General features: G+C 42.4%; 1 protein-coding gene across 2 annotated transcripts in view; it reads left to right on the top strand.

Annotated features, from left to right (window-relative positions):
- Positions 1-21735, top strand: part of L3MBTL4 (L3MBTL histone methyl-lysine binding protein 4) — a 339453-nt gene that overhangs the window by 265043 nt on the left and 52675 nt on the right. The window contains exon 16 of one of the 2 annotated variants that reach the window (XM_069468254.1): positions 9532-9548. The exons of the other annotated variant lie outside the window; for it this stretch is intronic. Coding sequence (XP_069324355.1) covers positions 9532-9548 — 17 coding nt within the window. The remainder of the gene's footprint in view (positions 1-9531; positions 9549-21735) is intronic. 2 annotated transcript variants of the gene reach the window in all.

Here is a 21735-nt window from a genome sequence, read left to right as displayed (position 1 = left end):
GTGTCTTTTAATCTATAGTTTTGCCTCCTTCTTTTTTTTTTTTTTTCCTTGCATGTTATCTGTTGAAGAGACTGGAGTTTATATCTTTCATTGCTTTTTGAAGTAGAAGAGTACATCTATGAATGTATAAAAAGTTTTACCTTCAAGTCTCCCGGCCACTGTGGCATTTGCTTTTCCTCTGTTGTGCCCTTTGCTGGAATTTTGTGTCACTCTATTCCCCCCAATAGTCAGGAGTCCTTGGGGCCAGCACCTGTCTCCACCACTAGCATAGTGTCCAGTAAGTATTTTCCTCATTAGATACAGTCAACCATTCCTGCACTGTAGAAGTCCATGACCCAACATGGAAACTGAGTGGGCCTGGGAAGCAGGGTTGTTTGTGTAGGGCCTGAGAGGAAGAGGAAGTGGTTCTCACCCAGCAAAGCAAAGTGTGTGTGTGTGATTGAGGTGAGGGGGAGGGGGCATGTGGATCAGAGTGTGTTCTTGTGGTAGAAGAACTGTGTGGGGGAATTAAAGCATTCCCAGGGCAGCTCTGATCCCTGCACCATAGAAGATTGCATGAATCACTTCAATTCTCCACCCTCCCTGTATCCAGGTCCTCTACCATGTGACTTTTCAGTTCCTTCATGAAAAATGCAGGTCTGTTTTCCCAGCCTTGGATATGGCTTTGGCTAAGGGATGTGCACAGATGTGATGCATGCAGAGGTGTGAGATGGCACTTTTCCATTTACTCTTCCTCTCTTGCTCCTCTGCGCTGGCCTGCCAGAGGATGAGACCTGTGCAGCAGAGTCCATCTGCCGCAGTCATCTTAACCAAGTCCACACCCATTCTGCTCAGCCAGCAGCAACCATCCCCCAAACGTATGAGTGGGCCCAGCTGAAATCAGAACTGCCCAGCCTAGCTGAGCCTAAATCACTGACCCACAGATGCATAAGCTAAATATAATAAATGCTTCTCGTTTAAAAAAAAAACTGAGATGCTTCTGGTCTCTAAATTTCTCAAGAGGCAAAGAATGGTCCATCCTTGCAACTTATAAATGCTTAGAAGTTAGATGGGCACCAAAAGTAACACCTGGTGTATGTTCTGTACCTACCTGAAATGAGGTGAAGAAAGGCATTTATCTTCTCTGCAGCCAGAAAACCTGTAACCTGAATACACAAGAATACTCTGTTCATCGTTCCACTGTGCTTGTTAGCAACAGATTTATCAGCTTGCAAAATCCCCTTTGAAATAGCAATTAAGATAATTCTCATTGATCATTTTACTCCCACTGGGGGAGGGGGATGTAAATCAGAACACTAGCTGGGTTTAGGACTTGGATTGCATGTGGACTTTCTCAGTGATCACAAATCCCAGCCTCCTAGTAAGTAACAATTGGATTTATTGAATATTTTATGGGGAAGTCTAGCCAAAGAGCAATTATAAAATTGAACCAGCTAGGTTCAATGGAACCAGCTCGGTAAAAGAAAGGTAAGATGGTAGAATTAGTTTGCTAGTACATTGAGTATTTCATAACTATAAGCTCGTTGTATTTATAAAGAAAAAAACACTGGGTTTAATTTAGCTGCCTGGCTGTTTATGACCTATAATGTAGTTTTAGTATATTACATGTTTATATGCCTGTTTTAAAATATTTTACTTCATTATTATAAAAAGTTTTTAAGTACAATGAAACTTCAAGCCAGAAAAGGCTTAGAAAATTAAGGAAATAAGGAGAAATTGAGACAACAGTAAATGCAAAGAAAAATTTGAAAGAAACTGTAAATTGTAGTTATTTGACAAAATTTGAAGTGCAGTAACAAAAGCAAATGCACTGGGCCTGCTCAGATAAGACTGTAAATTAAGATTTGTCACCCTTGAAACTTTAAAATCAAAAAAATAATTTTTCTTTTCTTCCTTTTCTCTGTCTTCTCTGTAGTGAACTTCTAATGATTCTAATTAATGCTAAAAGAATTACATGCAAGTCTGAGAAGGGAGGCCCCCTAAACAAAAAGTAATTTGTGTTACCTTCTTCCCTCTATGAGCCTCTTCTTTATCTAAATAAACCTAATACTTCATTTGTTTAATAAAACATTGAAAATTAAAACCTAATGCTAAAGGCAGAAAATGTACTTATGTACATGTTCCTGCTTTCTTTCATTTAACAGTCTAACTTTCCCAGATTTGGCTTTTTGCTAGCTACACATTCTATCACCCAGAATTTTTACAAAACTAAAAAGTATATTATTGATTTTTGCATAGATAATACATGTACATGGTACAAAATTCAAAAGGTATAAAGGATTCTACAGTGAAAAATAAGTTCCTTCCCTGCTCCTGCCCCTCACTCTTGGCTCCCTCGCTGGGCGTGATCACCCCGTCCTTTCCTGGAGGATCTCTCCAGAGATATGCTCTGCTTATTTAAGTATGTGCATATATGTGCATATCTGCACAAAGGATGGCCTATCACGGACATTGTCAAACACTTCCCTCCTGTCCCACAGCAGTAAAATGCCTATCTGTAAGTGTGGAGCTGCCCCACTCTTTTCACCACATGGTGAATACCAGACTGTATTTGGCCAGTGCCCTGCCCATGGCCAGCTAGGTGGTTTTCAGTGTTTGCCATGTGAAGAATGCTTAAGAGTGTCTTCTCCACTCATCATTTCACACTTGTGAGCGTCTTCAAGATAGATTCTGTACGTGGAATTGCTGATCAATAAGTATGTGCATTTTAGATAATGCCAACATTTTCTCTATAAAACTTGTACTGCTACACTCCCAGCAGCAATATATGGGGGGCCTCTTTTCCCCGCACATTGTATTGGGAAACATTTTTATCTACACCCATCAAATAGGTGAAAAAAAAATAGTACTAAAAATGAGGATGAGGTGAGTATCTTTTCATATTTTAAGAGACATTTGTATTCCTTTTGCTGTGAACACTCACTTAAATTCTGTACTCATTTAGTTGTGGCTTGGTGGGGGGAGGAGTAGAAATAAACTGTTTTGCTGTATTGCGAAGTGTAAATTCTTTTCAGCTTATCTTTTGTCTTTGGACTTGCTTATAGCACCATTTATGGTTTTTTATATATAGTCTATATTCAAATATATCAATCTTTTCTTTTGTGGCTTCTAGTTGTATATCACACTTAGAAGGGCTTTTCTTTCCTTAAAAAAGAAATCTACCATGCTTTGTTCTGGTGCTTTTATTGCTTCATTTTTTAAGTTGAAAGTATTGCTCCATTTGGAATTTGTAGGTGTGTAAGACGTGAGATCAAGATTTACATCCTTTTTTTTCTAGTTGCCTATCCTGTTGTCCCTGAACTACTAATTAAATAGTCCATCTTTTCACCACTGACCTGAAATTTCCCCTTTATCACATATTAAATTTCCTTATATGTGTTAGATTATTTGCATTGATCTGACTCTCTGTTCATGCGTCAGTACCACAGTGTTTCAATTACTGTACCCTTACACTAGGGTTGAAAATCAAAATAGCAACTAGTCCCTATTAATATTCTTCCTTTTCTGAAGCTACTCTTGCTTGTTCATTTTTCCAAATGAACTTTAGTATCAGATTTTTGGTACAAAAGAAAATGTTACTTCAGGTTAGTTAATTTTGACATTGCCTTACATTTATGACTTAACTTTGAATTTTACCCTTTATGAACTTGAACATAATAATCTGTTCCCATGTACAAATATTTCCTGTACTTTAATAGTATTTTAAGTTTTCTTCATGTAGAAATTGCACCCTTCTTCTGAAGTTTACTCCTAAGCATTTTCTCATTTTTGTTGCTACAATAAGTGGAAGCATTTCTTCCTTGGTAACCTCCAGGTGGGATTATATGTATGTCAAGGCTTTCAATTTCTGTATATTAATTCTGATCCTGCCACTGTATCTTCTTCCTATTTGTAATTTTTTCATGTAAATATTTTGGGTTTCCAGGTAAATAAGCACATCACCTACAAGTAATTATTTTACCTATTGAAAGTTGTTTTATTCTAATTTTCTCCTAACTGAAATAGCTTAATGGCTTTAGGACATTATATTCAAGCATTCTCTATGGCGGGCAGGATCGAAGCCCCTCTGAGATTGCCAGTGACTGTGTCTCCCATGTGACCAACAAGAGCTCAGGACTGCTTTCACTTAATTCCACCTTTGCTTTTATTTCAGTTTTGTTTGGTTAGTCTCTTAGTGCTAAAAGAAGTCACAATAATCCATTTCTCGTTTTTGTTTAGAACTGAGGAACAGGGGTATAGGAGATGGTTATGGCTTTAGTGATTTCATCTTTTACTTTATAGATTTCCTTACAAATTCTGTTTAACATTCAGAGAAAACAGTGTGAAGTTGCAGAAGTTTAAAACATATGGATTATTATTTTAATATTCAGCCTGTCTTACTGTGGTTTCACTAACTGAAAACTGATAATCTTGTGAGGAACCAAATTAATTTTTTTCTTTCTTGTATAACTTAATTTAGTGAGGACTCTAGGATAATGCTTCTAAGTCTCACTAGTATAAACATTAGCTATTTTACTGGTGAGTGGACATGCAAGTTAATTAAGAATCCTGGTTGAGAGAATAAAATAATCTCAGTTTTATTATAGTTAAATTTAACATAGGGTGAAGAAAATTAATGCAATAAGTTATGGATTTGATCTTAGCTCAGAAACCAATTTGTTATGCAACTTTTAGCAAATCAACTAACCTTTCTATTTTGATATCTTCAATTTTGTAATGTGACTATTAAATATTTAATATCTAATTAGTATAAATGTTAATTATTATTAAGTATCCAGCCCCTCATATTTGTAATCATACTCCACAGTCATTATTATGAGTCCTTATTAAACAGCCCCTCATATTGATACTGGTACTCCTTATGGTCATTCTGAGCCCCATATGGCATTTTAGAAGAGGAACCTGGGTAGGTTTTCATGACTGCTCCCATGGTCCTGCAGCACATTGAGGGAGTGGCTGGGATAAGAACATACAGTCATGGCTTTTTAATTGGCTGCTGTCTTTAGCTTACCAAAAATTCATCAGACTGCCTTCCTGCAATTAATTATCTACCACTTTCTCAGAAAGGATTAACTCTTACTTCTAAAGATTAACTCTTACTTCTAAAGACATTGCAAATTAAAATGTTAAATAATATAAATACAAGTTAACCTCATGGAGGTAAAACACTGGCATTGTAAAGCACTGTGATGGTTTGTAAAATATTTTAACTAAGGAAAATAACCCCTATTTGATATAATAGTCAAAAGGAACAATGACCATAATTTTCTTTGAATTCTTTTCATTTTATTTTAGTTCAGAGTATTACAGGGTACAAAAGTTTTGGTTACATACATGGCTTTTGTACAGTTTGAGTCAAAGTTATAAATGTACCCATCACCCAGATAGTGTGCATTGTACCCGTTAGGTGTGAATTTACTCATCCCCTCCTCCCCCCTCCCATCTGCTTGATTTCCAATGAGTTTTATTTCTACAAGTGCACATAAGTGTTGCTTGATTACTTCCAATTTAAGGGTGAGTACATGTGGTGTTTGTTTTTCCATTCTTGTGATACTTCCCTTACAAGAATGGTCTCCAGTTCTATCCAGGTTAATATAAGAGGTATTAGTTCACCATTTTTTTAAAATGGCTGAGTAGTACTCCATGGTATACATATACCACATTTTATTAATCCATTCATGTATTGATGGGCAATGGGGTTGTTTCCACATCTTTGCAGTTGTGAATTGTGCTGCTATAAACATTCGGGTACAGGTGTCCTTTTTATAAAATATTCTTTTTTCTTTGGGTAAATACCCAGTAGAGGGATTGCTGGATAAAAAGGTAGGTCTACTTTTAGTTCTTCAAGGTGTCTCCATACTACTGTCCATAGAAGTTGTACTAGTTTTTAGTCCCACCAGCAGCGTATAAGTGTTCCTGCCTATCCGCATCCATGCCAGTATTTGTTGTTTTCGGATTTTTTGGTAAAAGCCATTCTCACTGGAGTTAAGTGATACCTCACTGTGGTTTTGATTTGCGTTTCTCTGCTGACTAGAGACGCTGAGCATTTTTTTCATATGTTTGTTGCCATTAGTCTATCTTCTTTTGAAAATTTTCTGTTAATGTCTTTTGCCCACTTTTTAATGGGGTTGTTTGATTTTTTCCTTGCTGATTTGCTTGAGTTGTTTGTAGATTCAGGTTATCAGCCCTTTATCAGATGTACAGCATGCAAATATTTTCTTCCATTCTTGAGGTTGTCTATTTACTCTGTTGATTGTTTCCTTGGCTGTGCATGAGCGTTTTAATTTGATCAGGTCCCATTTATTTATTTTTTTTGTTGCTGTATTTTCTTTTGGGGTCTTCCTCATAAATTTTTTTCCTAGGCTGATGTCCATAAGAGTTTTTCTAACACTTTCTTCTAGAATTCTTTTAGTTTCATGCCTTGGGTTTAAATCTGTTATCCATAGTGAATTAATTTTTGTGAGTGGTGACAGGTACAGATCCTGTTCAGTCTTCTACATGTGGCTATCCAATTTTCCTAGCACCATTTATTGAATAGGGATTCATTTCCCCAGCGTATGTTTTGTCTGCTTTGTCAAAGATAAGATGGCAATATGAAGATGGCTTTATGCCTGGGTTCTCTGTTCTGATCCATTAGTCTATGTCTCTGTTCTTATGCCAGTACCATGCTGTTTTGGATACTATAGCTTTTTAGTATAGCTTGAAGTCTGGTAAAGTGATGCCTCCTGATTTGTTCTTTTTGCTTAAGGTTTCCTTGGCTATTCAGACTCTTTTCTGGCCCCATACAAAGTGAAGAATTATTTTTTCTAGATCTGCAAAAAATGATATTGGTATTTTAATGGGGATTACATTGAATCTGTAAATCACTTTGGGCAGTATAGACGTTTTAACAATGTTGATTCTGCTGATCCATGAGCATAGTATGTTTTTCCATTTGTTTACATCCTCTGTTATTTTCTTCCTCAGTGTTTCATAGTTCTCTCTGCAGAGTCTTTCACATCTTTGGTTAAATATATTCCTAGGTATTTTATTTTCTTTGTTGCTATTGTGAAAGTTACTGAGTCTTTGATTTGATTCTCAGCTTGACAGTTATTAGCATATAGAAATGCTACTGATTTATGTACATTGATTTTGTAACCTCAGACTTTGCTAAATTTATTTATCCATTCCAGGAATCTCTTCACAGAATCTTTGGGGTTTTCTAGATATAAGGTCATATCATCAACAAGGAGCGATAGTTTGACCTCTTCTTTCCCCATTTGGATATCCTTGATTTCCTTCTCTTGACTGATTGCTCTAGCTAGGATTTCTAGCACTATATTGAATAGGAATGGTGACAGTGGGCAACCTTGTCTGATTCCAGTTCTAAGCAGGAAGGCTTTCAGTTTTTCTCCATTCAGTATGATGTTGGCTGTGGGTTTGTCATATATGTCTTTTATAACTTTGAGGTATGTTCCATCTATGCCTATTTTGTTAAGATTTCTTATCATAAAAGGGTGCTGAGTTTTGTCAAATGTTTTTTCTGCAAATCATGTGGTCTTTGCTTTTGCTTCTGTTTATGTGGTGAATCACATTTATAGATTTGTGTATGTTGAACCATCCTTGCATCCCTGGGATAAAGCCCATCTGGTCATGGTAGATTATTATTATTATTATTTTTTTGATGTACAGCTGAACTCAGTGTCTAGGATTTTATTGAGAATTTTTGCATCTATATTCATAAGGGATATTGGTCTGGGATATTGGTCTTTTTTTGTCATGTCCTTTCCTGGCTTTGGTATCAGGTGATACTGGTTTCATAGAACGAGTTGAGGAGGATTCCTTCCTTCTTGATGTTATGAAATAATTTCTGCAGTATAGGTACCGGGTTTGTTGTTGTTATTGTTGTTGTTGTTGTTTTTGTAGGTCTGGTAAAATTCAGCTGTGAAACCATCTGGTCTGGGACTTTTTTTGTTGGGAGATTTTTTTTTATTGCTGCTTCAATTTCATTACTTGATATTGGTCTGTTCAGGAGTTCTATTCCTTCCTGATTGAGCCTAGGGAGGTTTTGTGTTTCCAGGAATTCATCCATTTCCCCAATGTTTTCATGTTTATGTGCATAGAGATTTTTACAGTATTCAGAGATGATATTTATGTGAGATTCTGCAAAAGCAGTCCTAAGAGGAAAATTCATAGCCTTAAATGCCCATGTCCAGAAGACAGAAAGATCACGAATCAACAATCTAATGAATTGTATCCAGCAATTGGATAAGGAAGGGCAAACCAATCCCAAATGCAGTAGAAGAAAAGAAATAACTAAGGTCAGAGCAAAACTAAATGAAATTGATTCCAAAAGAATTATATAGAAGATTAATAAAATAGAAAATTGGTTCTTTGAAAAGATAAACAAAATTGACAGGCCTCACTTGATTAACCAGAGACAGAAAAGAAAGGACCCTAATAAGCTCAATCAGAAATGAAAAAGGAGATATTACAACTGATACCATGGAAATACAAAATATCATCTCTTTGAATTCTATATACTGAGCTTTTTTCCTTCTTGTAACCTATCCTACCAGTATTTTTCTCTTGTTCTAACTGTACTATTTTATGATGCTCTATTTTGATATCACTTTCTTAGACTAGAAGAATGTTCATTGCAGAAAGGGTCAATGGGAGGAAAAGCCCAAGAGAGAAGTCAGTAATATGATGATGAGTATACAAATGTACTGAGTTCTTGTTCCTCTGCAGCCGACATAATTTAAGTGATACAGTATAACCAACACTTGTTATCCTGGCAGACATCAAATAGATGAAAGCAAAATACTCACCAATGTTTTAGAAAACAGAGTGGAAGTCCTAAAACCTACTGAGCAGTATGAAACTAAACATAGTAAAGCTTTGTAGGAGTAAAACAGAGTCAATGTTTTTAGAAATGGTGAAAAACTAGAATATATCCACACAGAAATGGGCTAATCAGGCCTTGATAGCGTGAAAAGATTTAGGATTGCCTTAAGGTTATGATTCATTTTGAAAAGATGAGCTTGGATTTACTTAGATGGAGTGAGGGCTTTGAGGAGAGGGGTGAGTAGATGCCCTGTCTGAATTTAGAGACCCTCTCAAAGGAGAGGTAAAGATGACTCGTAACCCAGCAGCAGTGACTTTCAAGTATATGTTTGTCACATTGACCTGGGAGATCAGTGCTGCATCCAGTGGATGCTTAGCTAAGTGTTCCAGTTTTGGAATGTCATTTTTTTAGGATTTTGTTTTGTTTTGTTTTGCCTTGTTTTCTAATGCCCTCTGCAAAATTGTAACTTTACTGTGGCATTTGGAGGGAACCCATAAGTGTATCACCCCAGGCAGAGAGTTGGTACTGATGGGCTATCATGAGCAAACAGGGAGAAGAGAAGAAATTGCTTGGAAGAAAGGGACAGGAATTATTTTTAAACACTCTCTGTGATTATTTAGCTAAATGCGGGAGGCGTACTGAAATTTATTTTCAAGTATGTGACCTTTTCACAATCATAAACTGCATACCAGAATGTGCAGTAGTTTTAATTAGCCACCCTGTTGATAAAACCAACAACCAAACTGAATATGAGGGTTTTTTTTAATACCCATTGATTTGAGTAATTAGAAAAAAAGAATCATTGTCAACAGCATTCTGCAGCTGAGTTTATCCTTGCTTTTTTAATTTTAACTAGAATTTGGGGGAAAATGTAAATTACATTATTTAGTTTCATTTCTTAGTTTAGAAAAATGAATATGACCAGCACTAATTAACTAGCAGAGGCACTGCTTACATAATGGATCCTTTCAGATAGTGCACCTTAGGGGAGGAAAAGTAGGCGGTTTGTGTTATTTTGTGGGCTTTAGTGACTATGATTTAGCAAAGCAATATCCTGGAGTATATTAGGAAATAACAGTGACAGATTCATTTTGTATTTTCTGCCCTGAAAAGCTGTTTATGTAAATATAAATGCAGTATTTGTAATATAAAAATAGTTGGAAAAAATAGGCTCTGCAGTGTTAGTGAGATGATAGTAAGAGAGGGAAAATTGGGAAATCCCAAACTGTGTTGTGATTATTAACTCTCTATAAAAATATGGATGGATATGTCCCCATTTTAAGAAATTCCAATAGATAACCATCCAAACTTCAAAATACATAGAGTAGGGTAGCACATTGCAAAAGAGTACTGTCAAATAAGAAATAAGGAGGAAGTTATAGAAGGGTAGTAATAATTATCAGTTTTATGTAAATGATAAATTGAGATTTTATCTGAAAATCTATGGTATGTAGCACCAGAAAATAGTACCCCATTAAGAAAATATTAGTATATGGACAACTTTTCAGGGATACTATTGCATAAAGTAGGAGTACATTTATTTTTAATCTTGATGTGTCTTTTTCTAGCATGGGAAATATGCAAATAAGCCAGACAGGTAGGTGTTTTTTGTTTTGTTTTGTTTTGTTTTTTGCAATTAGATTTCAAGGTAGGTTTTTAAAACAAGACTAGTGACTTATAAAAAGTACAATAGTTATTTATATGCATAGGAATTATGTTGCAATGGGAAATGCAGTGGGTTCAAATAATAAATCTGTTATTACTTATACGCCATACAAACTTGGACAGGTAACTTCTCTGAGCTTCAGTTCCCATTGGGTACATAAGAGATAATGTACATGCCCCAGCATGGCTGAGGACCAGATTAGGTGAAGTGAGAACGTGATATCTCAGCACTGAGATGTAGTTTATTGTTATCATCCTTTTATATGACTATGGTTTTACATTTGAATTACTTTAAATACCTCTCCCAGGCTATCTGAATAGTTTACAGCCCTCCCCCATTCTTTTTACTTATTTCCCACAATGTCCTGCATGGTGCTTAGCAAAAAGTGGTCCTTAATAAATGCTTGTATCATGTTGAATTACTTAATTCTGATTCATTTACTTTCTCGTTTCTTAGAAGGCTAAATTATTCCTCAAGAAATCAGCCATTTATGTCTACATTTCCCACTAGAATCTTCTCCATTCTATCAAAAGGAAAAAGAAGCTGACTCATTTTCTATAGTTTTTTTACTTTCTTTTCCATTTGAGGTTTAAGGACTATAAAAAAAATAGAGCTTTCTTTTGTCCTTCCACATATTGTGAATCAGTGCACTCAGACGCAAAGATCATTTTCCACTTTTCTCACCTTCTCCGGCTTCATTGTCATCCCTAAAGCTAATGAGAGCAACTGTTCCCAGTATGTTCTCTCCCGCAGAAGTCAGCATGTCTAAGCACATGAATGATTTCTTTTAAACTCTGAGTAGAGCCACCCCTTTACTGGAAAAGAGCAGGGAGCGGCGCCCGGGCAGTGACCTCGAGTGTGTTGAGCCCTCGCCACCTGCCAGCCACACCATCCTCAGGGCTCATCCTCACAGCTTCCCACACACCCCGATTGCACCAGCGAGTAACCAGAGGCCACGGGGACCACGCAAGGTCATGAGGGTGGCCAGAGCCTCACCCAAGCAGTGTGACTGCAGCAGGAGCAGCCTTAACTGCTGCCCGCTGAGTGACAGCAGGCCTTCTCCCTTCGCACGGGAGGGGCGCGCACGTGCTCCCTACTTGCTGACATATGAAAGGGAAAAAGTAAAACATCTTGAAATATACAAACTGTGGGTTTGACTCCCGCCTCACTTGTAGCCAGCGTTGCCCTAAGCTGAATCACTTAATTTCTTTGTGTCTTCATGTTTGCAAAACAACATAAAGTTTAAATGCCTGCCTTACAGAGATAATCCTGGAACTGTAACCTGTTGGCAGGAGGGAATCATTGGAAGGGTATAAACTTGTACAGGAGGTACATGATCAAGTTTGAATTTTTGAAAAAATGAGTTCAAAAGCATTGTGGAGGACGCAACAGGCAGAAGCAAGACCAGAAATAAGGCGCATGGTCGGAGCCTTTGCTGAAGTCCAGGAGGAAGGAAGTGAAGGTGTGAAGCAGGACAGTGGTGGTGCATCCGGAGGCGCAGCCCCACAGATCCTGCAGAGAGGCCTTAAAGGACGGAGCTGCCAGTTTAACGTAGGGGGTGAGGAAACAGAGTAGTACGTGTGATCCTGAGGATTCCAGCAGCCCGGAGTGTGGCAATGCTGTTAGCCGTGAACAGGAAGTACTTGAGGAGAAATAGACTTTACGGTGAAGATCTTGAGGTTAGTTTGAGAAAGGCTGATTTTTAGATTTCCTCCAAAAACATCACAGAGCAAATGTTATTAGAAATAGGCTCAGGGGTGCAGAAGTTACATCTGAGATAAAGATCGACATTTGGGATTTGTAGGTAGGGTGGCGGAGGAGCCTGGCAGGAAATGACTACCGGCAACATCACCATGGGGGTGGTTTGCAGCCAGTGCTCAGCAGATCTTTGTGGGGGAGGGGGAGAGGTAGGAAGGGAAGGACAGAGAGAGAGAGAGAAAGTGCCAGAAGAGAAAGAGCCAAGAAGAGGAGGGGGCAGGGAGGGGAAGAGAAGCTGCCGAGGAGGTGAGAAACCAACCCTGGGGGAACCAAGATCAAAGTATGCCACGGCTTCACGTCTCAGCTGACCTCCACGTGTCTGCATTGAAGAAGATTTTGCAGAGACACTGAGGATCAATATTTTGCCTTCTGTTCACTTCTCATGAATAGTCTGAATACTGCCACTTAGTCACCTCCACGCAGGGAGTGCGGTGAGAGGCGGACCCCCGCTGCGGAGTGGCTTCTGTGGCCGATAACAAAGGGCGCGGGCCCTGCGTGCTGCCTGCTGTCCAGCGGATCGCGCCTTTGAGGACGAGTGACTCACGGTCCTAGCTCTGTCTCCTCGGACCATTTTTCCATTGTCCTTTTCTGAATTTCTTCGCCAAGCTTTATTCTGCCCCACAGACAGACCTGTTGGCAGCGTCTCCCACAGCTACCTGGAAATACACTGAAAAATGGAAAAAACAGTTTTCGTCGTGTTCTGGATTTCAGTGAGAGGACTCGGGTGCAAGTGGTGCCTCTGCCCCGGCAGAGCTCTGCACGGGCCCCCAGCACCGCCAGGCCGGCTCTGTGTCCTCGGGGTCCGGTACGGCTCGGCTCGCAAGGTGCCTGCTGACCTCCTCGTCACAGAAATCCACGCAGCGTTTTTAGGGCTTCAATCACTGACCACGGAAGAGCGTTTGGCCCTGTGAGACCACTCCCACCTTCCTGAAATCTACTTTGGCTTCCTGGACATCACCCTGTCCTCAGTTTTCTTCCTTCTGGCCTCTCTTTCTTTCTCAGGTTCCTTTGCTGCCTCCTCTTTATCTGTCTGACTTTGAATATCATTCCAGGAGCTCTCTTCTCTGCTCTCTGAGTGACTCCACTCGGTCTCCACCTCCCTCCGCCTGATGGACACGTCCACTGAGCACGTGAAGTCCAGCTGCAGCCACCGTCTTCTCCTCCAGGCCTAAGTCAGCAAACGGCTCCACCGTCCATCCAGGTGCCCAAGCTGGAAACTCGCCTTCGCTAATCACCTGTGTCCAGTTAGAAACGAAACCTGTTGATTCTGCCTGCATCTCTGCTGCCACTGCCTAGTCCAGGCCGCAAGGGCCTCTCGCTGTGATTACAGGGCTGTGTCTCCTTACCTGGCCGTCCTGCCTCTCTGCCCGCTCCCATGGTTTATTCTCTCCACCGCAGTTAAGTCTGGTCATGAAGCTCCGCAGTTAAGTCCCTCCAGCAGCCTCTCCAACAACCTGGGGGCCCCGAGCTTTCCGAGACCTTCACAACCTGTCTTGCTCCCATCTCCAGCCCCAGTTCTCTCCGCTGCCCACCCTCTCCATTTTCCTTTTACCTCTCGCCTTTGCACATATTGTTTCCTCTTTCCAGAACCTTCTTCCCTCCTTTTTCTCACCTCCACTCAATACCTGGCTTAATCAGAATCAGCCCTCTCACCTCAACCTGGACATCTCTTCCCTCTTTAGTCCCTATCCTTCCTAGCTTCCTTCCCTCCCTCCACGTAATAGGATAGGGCACCCTGCTCTTTAATCCCATAACCGCTGTCGTCCCTATACTTGTCCCATCATGGCACTTATTGTTTTAATTGCTTATTTAACCATTCATTTCTCCTCTAGAATGTGAGCTCCATGGGGGTAGGGACCACGTCTGCCTTGTTCATCCCTATATCTGCAGTGCCTGACTTAGTGTCTAGCACACAGTAGGCATCCAAAACACTTCTACTGGGAATGCAAAGCAGAATAGAAGACATGCATCTTGCCTTCAACGACATATAATTTTGTAAAGAAAAAAGCTTATGAATAATTATATCACATCATAAGTACAATAGTGGAAACATACACATCCAAAATTGGCACAGAAAAGGGAATGGCTACTAACGTCCTACTGACTTTGTCTGAAAGACACGAGTCGGTCTTTAAAAAGCGTAAGGAGCAATATCATTCATATCCAGCTTTGGACTTAGCTCTGCCACTAATTAGCTTTTTGATCTTGGGTGAATTAACCTGACTTTTCTGAACCTTAATTTCCTTCTCTACAAAAGTGGAGATAGTGACGCCTCACTTTACAAACTGCGGGGAGGATTAAACAGAGGAATTTAAATGACATACACAAAGAGTGGCACCTAGCAGATGCTCAGTAGATGGAAGCTATTTTATCATTTGAATGAATTTAAACTCATTTACACAATATTTCTTGAACAGACCTGAAGATGAATGAGGAACAAAGAATCTATTTCTTAGTGTGACTAAAACTACAACTTCAGCCTGGGTCAACATGAGGGAGTTTCTAAACTGTAGTCTAACATATAATTTATGTTTGCCTCCATTAAACTACAGTGAACTATTGAGAACCAAGGGGACAGCCTTTACACTGAAAATGTCCGTTTACCTCAACCTGAGGGAATTGTTTGCACTGTCGCCTCAGTGCTTAGAGTAATTTACTAGCCCTGGGTCATTTTTGCTCATCCCAATATTGATTCTACATGATATTACATAGTAAGCTCTCTTCCCTGGACCTCTCATTGGCCTGGTATGCTTTACAATGTGGAATCTGTGGCTGTCTCTGCAACAGCAGAAGTGCTGTTGAAGGCATATACTACGAACATAATTCTCATCAAAAGCTACAGGTAATATCTGTATATTACATTTTATTTCCTTGGGAAGACTCATGCTCTGTAAGCCTGTTCTTTGTGATGTTGGTGATGAAAATACCTGATTCCTTTAACCCTAAGAGTTAATATTATGAAATTTCTATCAGCCACTTTCAGAATGCCAACAAGTTAATTTCAGTTAGTTTGGGGTCCCTGAGATAATGTTAAGTCATTAATTAACTCACATAGCCTTGGGCATCTTCGCTGAAATCCTTGCTGCTGTCTCTCTTTAACATCACGCTAATCAGAATCTTTGCTGTCAGATTTTTTCCAAACCTTAACTCTTTCGGAGCACCGGCGTGTCATTGGTTTGATGTTCCCTAAAAATGTATGTAGTTATCTAAGAATTAATGCCACTCTTCAGATGCTCAGAAGTCCTTTGATTACAGGAAGAACAAATTCCACCTGGCCGTCAGAATTCAGGGTGGGAAGGAAATGGTAGGGCTTTTCCCTGTTTTAGAACTTTTAAAGAATCACATTGCACACTCACAACATATGGGATGTCTCTTGCTTCTGGATGGAGTGGATGCCACTGACGTCCTTAGTACATAGTAGTAATTGCCATTCTAGATTTTACCAGTATTTCATATCAAGACTTAAAATTGGGCTTTCAGTGGGTAGCAAAAAGGACCTTGGTGTGATCTTTACTACAGAACCTACCATGGTTCTAGTATGCAGTGGTGCTCAACCCTGCTGCACATCAGAATCACACGTGTAGCCTTTGCTTAAAGGCACATGCTCAAGCCCCACCTAAGAGACTAATTTGGAAATTCTGGAAAGGGAGCCAAACATAGGTGTACTTTTCACTTCCACAGTTTGGAGATGCAGCCACAGTTGGGACTCACCATCCCGTGGGTGGACAGCCCTAGTCCAGCTTCCCAGCTTCCTCTCCCTCTGCTCAGTAGTTTGCACATCTCCATCTTCGTGGCATCACCTCTACCCTGATTCTCCTTTTTCCATTTACTGAAGTCTGAGGCATCTTTAAAACAGTGGCTCCTAAACCTTAATGCACATGAGAAAAACCATGGGCCAGCAGGGTGACATGTACCTGTAGTCCCAACTCAGGAGGCTGCTGCAGGAGAGTCACCTGAGAGCAGGAGTGTGAGAACAGCTGGGGCAACATAGCAAGACCCAAGACCTGTCTCTAAAACAATTAAATAAATAATGAACATTTAGCCAGGCATGGTGTAAGCACCTTTATAGTCCCAGCTACTGGGGAGGCTGAGGCGGGAGGATGGCTTGAGCCCGGGAGTTCGAGGCTGCAATGAGCTATGATGATGCCACTGCACTCCATCCTGGGTGACAGAGTGAGACCCTGTCTCTTAAAATAAAAAGGGGAACAGAAATACTTTGTAACATCTGAAAGAGTTATTTCCAGCATTCCCTGTCCCAGAGGTTCTGATTTGGTAGGGCTGGAGTGGAGTCCAGACAGGACATTTTTTAATAAGCTCTGCAGTCAACTCTCAGGGAAATGTGGCCGTGCCTTGAAAACCACTGCTTTAAGCTTTCTTCCACATGACCTTTCCCAGTTCCAGCTCTCAGAATTAATTTCTCTTTCCTCTGTTGTCAGAGCACTGTGTTCGTCCCACTAGTGCACACTCTGCGTGAGGCCACAGGCTGTTACCAAGGGTCTGTCTCCCCATTTAACTGACAGCCCTCAAGGGCAAGGAACACGTTGTCCTCATTTTCGTGTCCCTGCCCCTGATTCAGTGCCTGGCACAACTCAGAAAATGTGTGTGGAATAGACAGTAGTGTTTGTGACATAATGTGTATTTATAATTTAAAATTACAGTGCAAAATCTAGAAAAAGTAAATAAACTTCCACAGCTGCTGCGCTGTGAGTCAGTGTCGGTGTCAAGAGGAGACGGTTTTCCTCTCTGATGTGCGGCTGCTGCGGCGCCCGCGTCACTCGCGTCACTCGCACTGTCACTCCTCGAGAAGAGTTTCTGATCACCAGCCGCCCAGGCTGTCCGCTTCCATTTGAACTGCGTTTAAACCCTTTTACACGTTTCTTTCGACGTCTGCCTTTGGAGTGTTTTTCTGAGGGGAAAATGCAGTCTTCTGTTGAAGACGTTGAATGCTCAAAGTTTCTCCTCCTCCTCCTCCTCCTCCTCCTCCTCCTCCTTCTCCTCTCCTTGGCCAAATTTCTACAATGGACAGGGCCAGGATCCTGCTGAGGGTGTCTGTGTTCACAGTGCCACCCACTCCCGGGAGGCTGTGGGCCGTACCTCCAGATACCAGCTCACATGGGCCATGGGCCACTCCCCGCACTGTGCCTTGGCTCTGCCTCGGGCCAAGGGGACAGGAGCCTGTGGGCCCCCAGCCTGGCACCTCGACAGCCTCCCCTCCTTCCCACTGGCCAGGTCTCCCTGCCTGCCGCACTCCCCCGACCTCCTGCCTGGCTCTCCACCCTTCAGGCCACTGTGTAGATGTCATCTTCAGCAGGAAAACTTCCTGACCTTCCTAAAACTGAGTTAGGGGCCTCCTGTGCTCTGCTATTTGCCTGTCATAGGTGTTGGAGACTTAGCAAGTCCCATTAAAATTGCCTGTTTCCTTGCCAGCAGCTCCCATTGCTTCCTAAAAGCAGCTGCAGGCAGGAACATGTCACAGCCACCATCTTTTCCTGTTCCCTCATACTGTCCCTGGCCAGTAGCAAATATCCGTTGAATATTTGTCAAGCACCGATAAAGGACAGGAAGCCAAATTCAGAAGTGGTGACATGAACAAGGGTAGCTACTCCTGAGACAGGGAGAGTGCTCAGGGCCACACCCCTGACACCCCATAAAACCAAGGGCTGCGGCTCTTTCCCCAGAGGACAGGGCATCGGCTCACGGTTCTAGCTGAGCTGTGTTCCTCCATTCCTGGCCTTCATAGGTCATAAAACCATCTTTGCAGTTTCATCCATATGAAAAATGCTTGAGTTAGAGACATTGAACTAGTTCCTGTGGAACAGACAAAGGATAAAGAGACTTGGCCTCTGTAAATTGCTGTCAAAAGACTGGAGCAATAACCACACAGATAAGATTACACAGATAAGAGAGAATGATCGTAGTTGGCTCCCCAGAGTCTGCAGGATGAAGTCCAAGACTGCAGCCATCTCTCAAGGCCCACCGCTGGTCCCTTCCAAATGCTCCAGCCGTGTCCCTACAGCTCACCTCAAAGAGTCTTCTTTTCTAAACACATGGTCTGTTCCTTGCTCCCCAGATAATCCATGCTGCATCCCACTTCCGCACCTTTGCATTGGGCAGTGATAGCCCTCCCTGCAATGCCCCCCGTCCTCTGCCCGACCACGCCCTGTCCTGCCTGTGGGGCCTGCCCTGACCCCCTCAGCCAAGCCCTCGTCTTCTCCAGCAGTCACAGATGCTCAGTAGAGACTGCACAGAGTCGTGATCTATTATGCAAGTGCTCTCTCCCCTCCAGGACCACACTTCATGTCTTTCTAATTTCCCAGTGCCCACTGCAGAGAGCAGCAGCTCAGTATTTGGAGACGGTGGTCACCTGTGGCTTGGAGAGCTCAGAGAAGATTCCCAGAGGACACAGTGTAAGGGAAGGCATGAGGGTGGCCCTGCCCCCGTCACTCCTGGGATGCATAACTCCAAGTTCCATGTTTTGGGCACAGTAGTGGGAAGGGCCTCTGGGTCTAGGTCTTACCTCTGGGTAGTGGGTTGACCGCCCACTCCCGCTCTTGGAGGCTTCCTTCCCACGTGGCAGCCCCTCCTCCCTGGACTCCTTCATTTAAAGTTTGATTACTCAGTGCCCTCTCTGTTCTCCAGACCTCACCTCCTCCTTTGCACACTCCCTCTGGGAGATGTCATCTGCCCCAGGCTCACAGAGCAACGTGTACGGGGAATGCTTTGCAATCTGCCTGTATCTCCAGCCTTCATCTCTCTCATGCACCCAGCCATAAATGCAGCTGCTTGCTGCACACTCCACTTGTATGTCCCCAAGCACCTGCCACATCATCCTCCCTCCCCACAGACCTCCTCTCCTTCCCTACTCTCCTTCCACCAAGTGAAGCCAGAAACCAGAGTAAGAGCAATGGCTTTTCTCTCTCTCTTCAACATCATCCTGTCATTGTTGAGTTCCCCGATTCTGCCTATTGACTCTCACATCCGTCTGCTTCTCTCCACTCCTACCATGAATCCAAGCCACCGAGTCTTCTCACCTGAGGACTATAAGGGCCAATACAGTTGTTCTTCCTGTTTCCAACCATTGCCTTCTCTAATCCATTCATCATGCTGCAGGCTAACATCATGTTTTTGAAAGTCAAATGTAATCATGTAATGTTTCTGCTTGAAGCTCTTCAAAATTTCCCCACTGCTTTTGGGATAAAATTAGATTTTCTTAACAAAACTCTTTGTCATCTCTTCCCTTCTGGCCTCTCCTTCTTCCCTCTTGCCATCTCCTCTGTTCCCTGACCCTACTCGAAACTCCAGGCACGTGGACCCTCCTCTCACACCTGGGCCTCTACTTAGGCTGCCACAGGCCACCCCACCCTCTCTGCTGTCACAGGTATGCACACCCCTCACCTGGCCTTCTCCGGCTGATTGAGATAGAGATCTCAGCGCAGACTTCACTTACCTGGCAGCCTTCTCTGACCTCATGATCTGGGCAGGGCACCCTTCTCTTTTATAAGAGAGACCTCCGAGGTCCCTAGAGGACCTCACCACTCTGTATTACAGTTGCTTGTGTAATTGTGTAGTCAGTAACAATTTGCCTAGAGGATGGATGAATGGGTAGATGATCTGTTGACTGAAAAGGTCGCTTCTCTGGAATTAAGTCTTCTTTAAAGAAAAAGGGACACATTCTAGATAGTTCATTGATGGCATGTGACATTGCAAGAGATGGTAGAGAAGTGCCACAAGGCATTTTATCTTCAGGATGCATTGTATTCGTGTAACCATGATCTACCTACAGCACCTTTAAAAATCAATTTCGTCACACCAACAGCCCCGTATGAGGCAGAAGGAGCAGAAAATATTGAGCTTCACTTACCAAAGAGAAAATTCAAGGCCCAGAGTAATGAAGTATGTGGCTAAAGATCACACTGGGCTTTCAACCTTGGACTAGAAGAAAAGTCTCCTCAGTGCCGGCCACACAGGCCACTTGCCCGGGCTGCCTGCCCTCAGGGTGGCTACTAGAAAGCTGAGGAACCTTCTTGTCTCTGCCGAGAAATACTTGGTATAAGAAAACGACTGGGAACGCATATCATGAGAAAAGAACAAATACCAGATCAATGGCTTTTACTCATTCAGGCATTTAGCAAGTATTTTTGGTTCTCTAATATGTATCTGACATGTGCCAGCTCTGAGAATTGTAGGGGACAAAATGGAAACTGTGTCTTCCTCATGGATGTACCGTGGCAAATAATGTGAAATTAGAACTGCGAGAAGAGTTCTGAAGGGCAGGCGTATGTGGCAACCCAAGAGCAGATGGCGGGGGACACTGGACCGGTCCGAGAGGTCCGAGGACACGCCAGGGAGCAGAAGCTGTTCACCGGGCAGGTGGGGCGGAGCTGCCAAGGGCTCCAGCAGAGTGAAAAGACGGTGGAGACCCTGGGCAGGAATCTGTCTGTTTCTTGGAAATTGAAGGATCAAAAGAAGAGCACAGATCCTCATGATCGTGGGAAAGGGAAGGAAGTATTTAGCTTAAAGATCTTTACACATTCCATTCTGAGTCAGCACAAGCCTGTGTTCCGGCCAATTGTAGCTGACAAGTTAGGGAAAGAGCAAGGCTATTCAGGAAGCTGGAAGGAGAGAAAGCTGGCACAGAGGAGCAAATGAATTTTCCCTTCGCTGTTATGTTCAAACTTTAAAAAGCGCCTCCCATCGCCAGTGGGCAGGTGTTTGCCTGCCGGTGCCTGCCTCGAGGTCCTCAGCAAAAGTCAGTCCAAACTGGGCCATTTCTCCTGGCACCAGAATTGGACCTGCAGGGGCCCTGCAGGGCGTGACTGAGGAAGGGTTGCTGATTTAGTTCCCCTTAGAGGGAGCCTGTGTGTGAGTGAGCCACGGGGTCACCCTGATCCTTCAGGCCAGGGAAAGAGCCCAGACCTGAGGGACTTCTCAGCCATGTGAGATCTCTGCCGGCCCGGCCGTGGACTGGGACAGTGGGAGAAGAGGAGAAGAGAGGAGAGGGGAGGGGAGGGGCCGGGAGGAGAGGAGAGGAGAGGAGAGGAGAGGGGCCGGGAGCGGATGAGAGATGAAGCGAGAAGGACAAGCATGCACCGAGAATGAAGGTGCGGCATGTTTACTGGAGCGCACAGGCCCGAGAGAAGCTGCACGTGTTCCCACAGATTCTTCCAGAGAGTTTAAGGTGAAAAATGCCAGGGTTAGTACCACTGGCCCATTTGGAAACTATTTAACATGTCATTGCCACTAACCGAAAGAGAAAAATGGTTAGTCCTGTGATTTCTGGCAAAACTGACATTAAATTAGGTGCTTGCATAGGCTTTTAAAATTTATTTTCTAAACAAGGGATTTGAAACCTGCAATTCTTCTTTATCGCCTTTGTGGCTCCTTGCCTTGTTTCCTGAGGGTTTTTTCCTCCTCCTTGATCTTGATTTCATCAGCAGGCAATCATGGCTTTAAGTTTCTCAGGGCACTTGCTGCATCCCCTCCC

The sequence above is a fragment of the Eulemur rufifrons genome, chromosome 5 (genome assembly GCF_041146395.1).
Source record: "Eulemur rufifrons isolate Redbay chromosome 5, OSU_ERuf_1, whole genome shotgun sequence".
Lineage (NCBI taxonomy): Eukaryota > Metazoa > Chordata > Mammalia > Primates > Lemuridae > Eulemur > Eulemur rufifrons.
Note: the sequence above shows the minus strand (reverse complement) of the source record. Positions and strands in the feature narration are given on the sequence as shown.